The 12,302-nt window shown below is 31.1% G+C and overlaps 1 protein-coding gene across 1 annotated transcript; it reads right to left on the bottom strand.

The window, feature by feature from the left end:
* Positions 1 to 154: 154 nt before the first annotated feature.
* Positions 155 to 2,642, bottom strand: LOC145605715 (acyl carrier protein 2, chloroplastic-like). The gene is made up of 4 exons (XM_081661788.1): positions 2,451 to 2,642; positions 1,306 to 1,395; positions 907 to 1,029; positions 155 to 535 (listed from the first exon to the last, which is right to left on the bottom strand). The coding sequence occupies exons 1-4, from the start codon at positions 2,505 to 2,507 to the stop codon at positions 416 to 418; spliced, it is 390 nt and encodes a 129-aa protein (XP_081517914.1). The 5' UTR covers positions 2,508 to 2,642; the 3' UTR covers positions 155 to 415.
* Between the last annotated feature and the right edge of the window lie 9,660 nt (positions 2,643 to 12,302).

The following is a 12,302-nucleotide window of genomic DNA, read 5'->3' on the forward strand; positions in this document are numbered from 1 at the left end:
CCCAGTATGTTTTTGCAAATCAAGCACAAGTTAAAAAGGTCCAGCTTACAGAAGCTGGCAAATGAGCTGTACAAGAAATCAACTTGGAAAGCCAATTTACAGGATTCTCAAAAGGTTGTCCAATTGGCTCTAAAATAAGAGGCTATGATAAGAGTTAAAATTCAATCAAAATTTTACTATTGATAAATAAAATTTGAATTTATGTCTTAAGGGTAATATCAACTAAAGCAGAACTGTAACACAAACAATGCTCACACGAGGTGACCAATTCATGTACTGGTCAAGACGTTCAAACAAGACTGTCTAGATCTAAAGAACATAGATTAGGAACAAGGATGAGAAAACGCAAAGAAAATTTTCAAGTGCTCAATTCTACAAACCCAATATTTCCATCCATCGATGAAAATCCTATATTCTACTTGTTCTGAAGCTTCTCGATCATATCTGCTGCTTCTTGAATAGTTGTAATTGTTTGAGCATTCTCTTCCTCGACAGTGACACCGAATTCTTCCTCAAGCTTCATAACAATCTCCACCTGTAAAAAAAAGTTTGTAAAAACTGTTAGCAATTGAAAAATAGAAACCTTATTCTTATTTATAAACAGCAGGAAATCCACGTGCACACAACTATTAACCCTAATTAATCAAACATCTATTAGGCAGGCATGTTCGAAATCTTGATCAAGCATGTATATTGATCTGCCGATCAGCATCACAATTTACAACACTAACGCTTGATCAAAAATCACAAGGCTTGACATCCTACCAAACTAAACACTTTCCAGACAAGCTAGTGATGAATAAAAGAACAGCATTTTTCATTATGAGTTCAAGACTCTTGTAAAAGTAGAAAAACATAACTAAAGATACTTTTTTTTTATGACAGAACATAACCAAAGACACTTACTGTGTCGAGAGAATCAGCTCCGATTTCTGAAAACTTTGTTTCACCGGTAACTTTAGTATCCTTTGTCATAGCCAGCTGCTCCCTCACGATGCTGCTGACCTTCTCAAGTGTCTCGGGCTTGGCCTAAAGAAGAACACCAGATGTAGAATATTACAATCACAAAGCTTAAAAGTAGCAACTACTCGTGCCAAAGCAAATTCTTGTTGCATGAAAATGTAATGATGTCCATATTGTTTGGGACAACCCTAACTTTTGCGATCATACTTTAAAATTTTTCCATCGTATTAATAATGATTACGAAAAAAAACACAGAAAAGCACCGGTCATTGCTGCTCACACTTCAAAAAGCAGTAAAACGAAACGAAAAACAGAAATAAAGAGGGAAAGGAGAGAACATACAGCACATGAGATGCTCAAGCCTCGTGGCTTCACTTGATTTGCCCTCCAGAATGACACTGATGACTTCAGGCCATGGTTCTTCGAGTTAAACTGTCAAGAAATAAAATTTACAAAGCATAAGTTCACAACTAACATACAATACGATATAAACACCATATAATACTGATTCCTAGAACATACTCTGAATGATAAAATCATACAAACACAACAGCAAAAATACAGGAAAATAAGCATTTGGGAAAAGTCATGCAAATAGACTGATCAAACACTTATCAAACAGCCAACACAGGTGCATACAATCCATGCATGTCTTGTTTCAATGGACTTGAAACCATGAAAGTTGCTCTACAAACAAATGTGAAGTGAAACTCGAGAACTCGACAATAACTAGATGAGGCAATGAACAACATAGCACAGCATTAGACTAGTGCGCTAATTGAAAGAAAATGTGAAGTGAAACTCGAGAACTCGACAATAACAAAGTAAGATCGCAGCTTACGGCATAAAATCATAGTGACCTTATCAAATTAATTCAGTCATATTAAATTATACACTACAAACAAATAAACTACGAGCAGATCTCCCCTGAATTAGGCTACTTAGTTTTCTAGATTAAACAATGCTGTAAACTAGGAATTTCCAATTATCATTATTCAAAAATTTATATATCTCTAAAACAAATCAAACAATCAAAATTCAAATAGTCCACTAAATTCTTCACACTGAAATTTCGAATGATCGAAATAAATTTTTAACATATAACACAATAATTTCCGCCTGAAATTGACTTATTGAAGTCAAAGTAATAAAAAAAATTAGCTAAAAAATACTCCGTATTAGAGATCTCGTTAGATTCGTCTCGATAAATACATTCAAATAATAATATATTAAACGAGTGATTTTCACAACTACCTAATAGAAGAAATTAATTAATTAATAATAGAAAGGTGCATATCATTAAACCAAACTACCAACAAATTAAACAGATGAACAAAAATCACAACCTCAATGCAAAACAACAACAAGAAGAACAAATCAATTGAATCAAAAATCGATTAAATCAACAACAGATCGAAAACCTAATTGACAAACAAAAACAAAATCAGATCCAAGCAAAAAACGGAGTAAATCAGAGAGAAATATACCGAAGAAGGGAGAACGGCGCACTTGAAGGAGACGGAGGAACTAGTAAGGGAAGCCATTGAAGAAGGTTAGAGAGAGAAAGAGAAGAGAGAGAAAGAGAGTGGAGAGTAGAGGAGGAGAGAGAAAAAGAAAGAGAGATGTTGAAGAGGAAGAAGAGAAGGGGTTAAAATAGTAGGGAAGGACGGAGAATACGAAGAGCGTGAGAGTAGTGATGGGATATAAACGGATACACCAAACTCTCTCTTTGCTGACCTGATCTTTTCTCTTTGCCTACTACTACTACTACTACTACTACTTGCTGTCTATTGTGTTTTTGTGTTGCCCCTCTTTTTTTACGGATTTTTTTTTTTTTTTTTTTTTTTTTTTTTTTTTTTTTTGGTGGGTGGGTTTGGGTTCTTTTCCAATGTTTTTGTTTGGTCTATTGTGAGATTGTGGGCTAACTAAACACCAAGACTATTGTAAGGAGAACAAAATTTTAAGAGTCATGGTCTATTCACATTTACTGAACTAAATTGAGCTGATTGGAGATGAATTAAAATGATTGGAGCTAAATTGAACGGAACTAAATTAAATAGAGCTGAAATTAATATTTTATGAGAGAAGGAAATTAGGAGCTGAACTGAACTGATTGGAGCTGAATTGAACTGAAAATAAGCTGAAGTGATAAGGCCCTTAATAATTCATGTCACTAGGGGTTCAAGCCATTCAACTAAAGGTATAAATTTGGGAAACTAGGTCAATTTGGTTGAGTTAGGTCGGGTCAGGTAAGTGAGATTTAGTTCTAGTTTAAGTAATGCTAAATCATTGTGTTAATACAAGTCAAAATATGAAATGGTTACTTTCCGTTCAATTAGTTTTGACACTTATAGGGCTCTAGGTTTGACCTGATTAAGGACCTGTTCTGATTTACTGAATTGAGTTGAACTGAACTAAATTGATTGGAGTTGAACTGAACTGAAATTAAGCTGAAGAGAACAGGTCCTAAGTTAGGTCAGGTCTAATCCGACTTTGAATCATGCTAAATTATTATGTTCATACTGGTCAAATTATGTACTTGATCACTTTCGAGTTAGACCAGCGATTAGTCAAGTTTGGTCAGTTTTTTTAATGCCTCGCTCTAATATAGATGGGTTGATTTCGGGTTATGATCAACATGTTTATTTCCATAATTAGTAAATTGAATACAAAAAATGATAATCAAATCAAGTTGATTTTGTTTTTTTTTTTTTTTTTACTTAAGTGTAGATCGAATTGTCAGGTTGGGTCAAAGATTGTCTAAGTTAAATATGTGACAAATTTGCAGCTTTTTTACTTAAAAATTTCCTGACACTTGATATTTATTAGAGTTAGTTTGACATAACTATTAATATAAGCAGGTTTCGGATTCATGATTCAAATGTAATATAATGTAGGGTTGTAGGCTGTATTATAAACATATATAAAGTAAACAACTAGTTGATAATCATGCTGATTTTGAAAATGTACAATTGACCACAAAAATAAAAATATAAATAAAAATAAAATAAAAAAAATAATAAATAAATAAATAAATAAAAATTGCTTTTGTTATTTTTGTGGTTTGTATAAGTAGTATTTGGTTTTAGTTTACACAAAATAAGAAAATAATAATAAAATTAAAAAAATAAAGGAAAAACAATAATAAATGGTCCCTTAAGTTTAGAAAAGTTGTTTTGTGGTCCATTTGTTATGGTTATGTTATTATAACCTTCGGTAGTAGATATCGGGTTATTGACATTGTATTGGAGATTTTGATGTGAAATGAGAAAGTGTGTCCAAAATGAAATATTCTAAAAAAAATTCTATGTTACATACCTTCCTTCACTCAAGGTTGTGGATCAAACCTTATTATATAATCAATCTATCTATAAATAAACTAAAGAAACAACAGTTGACAATTGTCCACGTGGCAGCTTTATAAGAAAAAATTTTCTGCCTAAATAAAAATCTGACGTCATTATATTTTCTTTGGTTTCAAATTTCAAATTTAATTTCTCCTCCTCTCAATTTATCTATACTCTTTAATTTATTTATTTTTCTTCTATCACCAACTATTGGTATCTAATACATCTTTCCGTTATGCTTCATCGAACAAAATACTTTGATGTATACATTTTTTCTATTTTCCTGTATATATTACAAGTTTTAAATCATTATTTATTTGTTTAATTAAATTCGTATATTAAAAATCTAACTTTTATGTATGTGCTTAAATTTTCATATTCGGTTTGTTCTTCTTCAAAATTAATTTTATAAAATTAGCATTTACAATTAATGATTATATCTCAATAATTTTTTTGATACGTAATAATATATAAAATATATATACTCGGTTATATACAAATTGTTTGCCTAATTTGCTCATATGCAAAAAAAAAAAAAAAACAATACTCGGTTATATTCTACTGTATATACTTGTTTACTCCATCTCTACATTTATAAATATTGAATCTTGAAGCATGTTTAAAAAAAAATTCAAAGGCCGTGCCAACTATCTACTCACACATCACAAGTATGCATCTATATATACTCATCAATAACTCAATGTCACTTTTATCATGAATGTTGGTGATATCAGACTTGTTAGTTAGTCTTAGTCGCTTTCCAAGCTTATGGAGCTTAACCTAGCTTCTTGTTTTCTCCCTTTTTGTATTCATATCCTTCTACCATTAATTCCTCAATTTAATTTACATTTTTCAGCTTATTTAATTTCACTAGAAGACTAGATCAATCTATATCTTCAGCTAGGTATCTCTAAAATTAGCAAACCCAAATCATGTAATTATAGCATTTTCTAAAATTTGGTTGCACTTTTTTTTTTATTATTATTATTATTTGGATCAAGAGTGGTCATTATTAATAAAAACAGGCTTTGCCAAATAATAAAATTGATCCTGCCAAAAAAAATAAATAAATAAAATAAAATTGATGAATTGTTTTGATATTATTCTATGTAATTTTCTGTTAGTGGTGATTCAACAGGACATCATCAGTGGATATTTGAGAGGGGGACATATGGTAGTAGATGAAAGTGTTCATAGAATTATAAGATGACAGTTACAGTGCTACTAACAATTTGATTGTTCATTGTAAAAATGAATTAAAAAGAAGTCGATCTTTCGGTATAAATAAACACACAATTGTACGTTGTAATTTGTAAACGGTTGTAAGGAAATTATCGCCCAATCAGTATGGGTCAAATTGACTTATACGAGATTAAATTCATATTGACAACTGTTCTTATAAAAAAAAATTGATGAGACTAATATCTAGAATCTGAATTTACACTTTAATTTTGAGTTGGGCTATTAAGACCAACGTGGGCCCTCTCCAATAATGAGCTGAAATGGGCTCCATACTTTCATTGGGCTTAGTGTTCACCGATTAGGCGACATTGAAAGCGTTAAGTGTTACGTTGGATTGGATTTCATTAATCTGTATTCCATAGTCTCCATTACTCGGTTACTCCTACGCCCAAACTAAAGTTGAGAAGGCTTTGAAAAGTGTGCAATATTTAGAGAGCCACAAGGGCGGTGATAGGAATCGATCTCAATATCTCCTGGAACCTGAATGAGAGCTCTAACCACTTGAGTTATACCTCGGAAAGTGTGTAATGTTATTATCTTGCTTATAATTATTTTTCCAACCATAATTTTGTTATAATTCCAATCCGAATCTTAAAATTTTACGGATTACAATTATAAACTTTTCAATTATATAACCAATTTTGATCTTAAATAGACCAAATTCAATCTTAAATTTTCGATATCTAATGCTTTAGTTTATAGAATATGTAAATTTTAATGGTTTAATCTTATACTAGTAATTCGATTCCATTTACCTCCACCAATCCAAAGTATAATGACAATATTGTTCGCACTACTTGAGGTTCTTGCTATAGAATGCCTTTCAATTCCCCCTTTCTTCAACTAGGTTTAGTTGAGAATTCAATTCAAATTACATTATTAATACAAGCAATACTTTAAAAGAATATGAAATGAAATTGCCATCAAGTATCCAAGTTTTGCTTCAAATACAATACCATAATATTTTAGATGTTGCATCCCTTGAAAAAGACAGCTAATCATTGTATGAAGTAGGTCATCACATTTTACATGTTTAATTAATTAATGTTTGACTTTTTTACACTATTCATATAGTTATAATACTTCAATTTGTCTATACTGTAAATAAAACTGTTAAAATGTAATATACTATTATCATATTAATATTGATATGAAGTGTAGAATATATGTTTTCTTAATATCAAAATTCTATAATTTATTAATACTAGTATATATGGTCAAAATTATACATTATTGAATATGTCCGACCAAATTGTGTAAGAAGTATACCTATTGTCCTATTGATATCATTAGGTAGATTTAGTTCTCAACTAGAATTCAAGGTCACATTAGATATTTACTTTGTATAAATTTAGAATTAGCCTGAAAAATTTAAACAGTTTATAAAGAGATAATTAATAGTCAACAATAATTAATCCAAAAATTAAGGATGATCAAGATCAAGAAATGGATGCTACAAATCATTGAACAATGTGTTGCTCTCAACTTTTGTAGGTCGTAAAATATGATAATGAGATAAAGTCATAAATGTGACTCGGCAACGAGTTGGAACGTGGTCCAAATCTTAATTGAGAAACTTGAAAGAACCAACAAGCAAGAAACTTAATGTTGGCACACTAGTAGGGTTGGTATACTAAATTTCTCAACTAAACCCATACTTTTATTTCTTTTTCACTAATTAAAGTAAGCCTTTTTTTTCCTTTCGAAAACATGGTTGGTTTGATTTCATTTTCATTAATTAAACTAAATATGGTATATTATGGTCCATATAATAATAGTTTTTTTGTTAATGTATTTTTGGTAATATTAGGTAAAATGATACTCTGTATGATACATAGTTTGGGATTTTCAAATGAAAAAAAAAATCAAAAATTAAGATTTAAAACATGGAACATTACAAATAACTAGCTAGAGCAACTAAGGGCCTGTTCTCTTCAGATTATTTTCAGTTCAGTTCTTAATTTCCTTCTCTCATAAAATATTCAGTTCAATTCATTTCAGCTCAGTTTAGTCAATTAGAACAGACGCTAATACAACCCAATATTCTAATGGTGTAAGATAAAGTAACAAAGTGAATGTAAAAAGGTGAATTGTATAAGAAAAGTGTGAATAAAGTAGGAGAGATTGTATGAAAAGGTGTAGTATGTACGGAGTATGATTGAAGGGGTATATTGTATGACCCAATAGTATGATTGAAGGGGTATAGTATGTCATAAATAGAATTAAGCAAACTGAGCTGAACAAGAAAGAACGACCTAAAATAGAAAGTGAGTAAAACAAAAAAAGGATGGAAGAGTACTCCGTAGCTAGTATTTTTAGCAAATAATATTACTAAGTTGTTGTTTTTCCCAAAAAAAAAAAAAAAAAAAAAAAAAAAAAAAAACTAGTTACTGGGAATGAAATTACACTTTCATGAATTTGTAATTTCTATGTATTTACACTCATTCTTATACTTAGAAATTCATACGGAATGGTGTTTAAGTATACAGGAAGTTAGAAATGAAATTCTTTTTATTAAGAGGGAACTAGATAAGCAACTTCCTCCATTCTATGGGAAATTTAATTTGTAGAAAATTCCACACTCATGTCAACCATAGGGGTGTAAATGAACCAAGCCTATCAATACACTACTCGGGTTCAAGCTCGATTGGAGCTCGTTCATGTTCGTTTATTTGATAAATTAAATGAGCCGAGCTTGAATAAATTTTGAAGCTTGTTTAATAAATGAGCTTGAACACGAACATAGATATGTTCGTTTAGATAAGCTCATGAACAGCTCGTATATTTATGTGTGCTAATTACTCGTTTATTTAATTCATGAATTATAGATTTATTCACAATTGTTAATTTAATTCTTAAGTTTTTAATAAATAAGATTTGATTCTTAGGTTTATAATTAGGATTTAATTATTATGCTATTTTTTGAGATTTCCACATGTCAAAGTACAAATCTCGTTTATTACTAAAATCATGCATATAAAATGCTTGTTTATAAACTTGTTTAATAAACAAGCCGTTCACGAACCGTTCGCGAACATATATAGTGTACTAAATGAGAGATTGAACAAATTTTTGAGCTCGATCGCTTGAAAGTTCGGGATCGTGCTTGGACTCGCCTAAGTTAATTGAACTTGAACATGAACAAGGTAGTACTTGGCTCGGATCGGCTCATTTACATCCCTAGTCAACCATTTACCTCTATAGTTTATAATTTATTTCCTAATAAAACGAAATTTCCATAAATTGTCAACTGAAAAATACATGAGGATCTAAGCTCCTGAGAGTCTGAGACCCATAAAAAACAAAGCATCAAAGAAATCATCAACTATGATAACAGAAGATAAACCAAGCATTTTCTAATAATACAGTGCATTGTATTTCCTCTTATTAAGCTACTCCATCCATTAATCATATGAGAATAATCAATAAATCATGAATTCAAGATCTTGTTGGTCAAACTAACTAATCATAATCTTTGGAGTAATTAAGAAATCTTGCATGACATCACTGTAAGAACGAACCTTCAAGAAGATGCTACACATATTTATCATTTATACCACATCATGAAAGTAAGGCTACATAACGAAAAACAGTGATTGATATTGGCATACTGCTCAACAATAATTTGAGAAATTAAACTTCATTTGATTAGGCAAATTTATTGTGATTCACTCAATCATGTCAAATTAAAATACGTCGCGCCCTTGATAGTCATCATAGGAGTAAAACGTTGCAACACAATTGGATTCAAATGGACAACCAATGTGATCTCCAAGGACCCAGGACATAGACGTCAAATCATATGATATAGCAAGGCAATACAATATATAGTCATGTGCGTTGGAAATGGTAATGCAATCGGATAATTACAAGGCCTAACAAGCCGCAATTGTGGGGGATTAAATGTTCCAAGGAATACTCGTGGCTGACCGGGTGGGCCGTTGCCTGACCGGACCCACCTAATTTGCTTGAGTAGGTTTGTTTACTTGTCTCCTATTTTTGGGATACATATAAATACAAGTATTGTCTTCTTCTTTTAAAAATTAATGACTTAGGGCCTGTTCACATTTACTTAATTTCAGTTCAGTTCAGTTCAGCTCCAATCAGTTCAGTTCAGTTCAGCTCTTAGGGCCTGTTCACATTTACTTAATTTCAGTTCAGTTCAGCTCCAATCAGTTCAGTTCAGTTCTGTTCAGCTCTTAATTTCCCTCTCTCATAAAATATTTATTTCAGCTCAATTCAGTTCAGCTCAGTTCAGTTCAGCTCCAATCAGTTCAGTTCAGTTCAGCTCAGTTCAGTAAATGTGAACAGGCCCTTAATTTTCCTCTATCATAAAATATTCATTTCAGCTCAATTCACTTCAGTTCAGTTCAGCTTCAATCAGTTCAGTTCAGTTCAGCTCCAATCAGTTCAGTTCAGCTCATTTTAGTAAATGCGAACGGGCCCTTAGTATTATTGAACCCTAAACACAAGTCTACCCTTTTGAGATCTGAACAGTTCTTGAGCAATTCCAACTTTCAAATTCGGGTACACGAATTATGGAGGTCGTTGTGTAAAACTTGGGGGGTGTGCGTCACTAGGCTACTTGTACCGGTGGTGGCGTATTTCGCTTCTAAGTTAGTGGGTTCCAAACCACAGCACAGCTGAAGGAGAACATGTATTTGGTTCGAGTATGGCGATCAAATTTGTTCCGAGGAAGTTCTTGATTTTGTTAATATTATTCATGGAATCAACAGGTATTTTTCCAACGATGTGCACGATGTAGTGTACGTACTAAGCTTGTTACATTGCTTATTAACACATTCGCGGTGTGGTAGTGTGATGTTGATGTGTCTAGGTTCATTAGACATGGCGTGACAAGAAGCGCCTTTCTAGACTTGGATGGAGAGGAAGAGCATAATTCGCTTTGGAATTCTTCTAGGGGTATTTTAATTTTCTAGCACGACAGAAGAGTTCTTATGCTGATTTTGTTGAGAAATTCTAAATTTGTAATAGCTTTAGTCAGATATAACTACAAATCTACAATAAACTCCATTAATACTAAATTATGTTTAGATGCTATCATTTTATACCAACAAGTAAATATATTGATACCAACACAGGTATGACACACACAACACTGCTATTTATTATTATTATGTCAAATTTCAAAATCTTTGTTTAATATTATATTGAAGACTTGATGTCAATCTAATTTAATCGTACGCATCGCGTGCGCATAAGGCTAGTAAGCCCTGAAATAAGTGAGCCATGCACATAAAACTAGTAAGCCGTGAAATAATTGAATCAGGTGAATAGGATAGGGCCTCATACAAGATCAAAGCATAATACATGATGTAAAAATTGAAACCTTGGGACATGTATTTTGAAATTCATAAGAGTTAAGACATTTCATATTATTGTGTTAGGGAACTTCAATTTAACTCCCTTTTTACAAAACACAATATGATAATGTATATTATCCTCATTTCACAATAGTTGCATCAATTCATGTTTGCCAAATGCTTTACTTTTTGTGAATATACTACAGTAATTATATATATTGAGATCAACTAATTATATAAATTAGTTCTTGGGCTTGGGCAATGCCTGGAGTGATTACATTACATGTATAACAATTATTGTGCATAAAATTCATGGTTCAATTCCACTTCTATTGATTTATCATGTGTCATTTATACATAGTCTTTGTAATAAATAAAAAACACACAATATGTCATATTTCAATGGTTAGCTTTCTAATGTTTAACCTTAAGATCAAGGTATTAGTCCTAATACATGTCATATTTATGTATGATAAAATATGAATTGGAACGACAATCAACAAAGGAGGCTAAGATAGTGCATGTAACATTTTCTAGACCCTTTTAAGTACATATAGATATAAATTATTCCGTATTTCATGTTGGTAAATTAAAAATGGTCAAAGTGAATAGGAACAAAGGATCACTTAAAGGATCAAAACCATGACCGATCTACTTTGGCTTATGGGAAAGACTATGACCCAACACAACTCATCTATTTACGCCGTAACAACATAAGGTGCACCTAATTATACACTGTATATTGTCATTAAATCAGTCGTTAATTTTACTCTAATAAAATTTGGTGAAATGAATAAAATTTATTCTATGTCAAAGAGACTTGATTAAAATTCATTAGTCATCAAAGTAGAAAATTCTTTTAATTTTATTGTTTTGGTATATTTTATACCATGACCCATTAATTTCTTTTAATTGTTTTTGGTATATATTGATTTTTATGATCACTTTCCTCATTTCATTTGTTTGTTAATTTGCATACATGGTACCATCATAATTATTCACATGATTATTTTTTACTTTCCTTGATTTCAATATAATTCATTGAATTTCCTTAAATATATATATATATATATATATATATATATATATATATATATATATATATAATTCATTGAATTATCTACTAAAATATCCGCATAGAAGGTAATAAATAAATTGTTTTTATTGTGGTTAAAGTTTATTTATAAACAGTTCAAAAGTCAAATCTCACATCATTACAGACTTCACACCCCCTAAATAGAAGAAAATATGTTTTGATATCAAACATATCAATCTACTCGATATCAAATCACTACATATTACAACACACTTTACTAATTTCTAAACCAAAACTAATTCACAAATTCATATAAACTCTCAACCCAAACTCCAAAAATTCAAACTACGATTCAAACTACGATCTAGACCGCACTCAAAACAGCCTCAG

This window comes from Chenopodium album, chromosome 22 (genome assembly GCF_948465745.1).
Source record: "Chenopodium album chromosome 22, dcCheAlbu1.1, whole genome shotgun sequence".
Taxonomy (NCBI): Eukaryota; Viridiplantae; Streptophyta; class Magnoliopsida; order Caryophyllales; family Amaranthaceae; genus Chenopodium; species Chenopodium album.

Excerpts from the sequence above, each read along its gene's own strand:
- LOC145605715 (XM_081661788.1), bottom strand. The coding sequence starts at position 2,507 with ATGGCTTCCCTTACTAGTTCCTCCGTCTCCTTCAAGTGCGCCGTTCTC. Across the intron at positions 1,396-2,450 it reads GCGCCGTTCTCCCTTCTTCG|TTTAACTCGAAGAACCATGG; the intron begins GTATATTTCTCT and ends ATTTCTTGACAG. Across the intron at positions 536-906 it reads GAGCTGATTCTCTCGACACA|GTGGAGATTGTTATGAAGCT; the intron begins GTAAGTGTCTTT and ends TTTTTTTTACAG.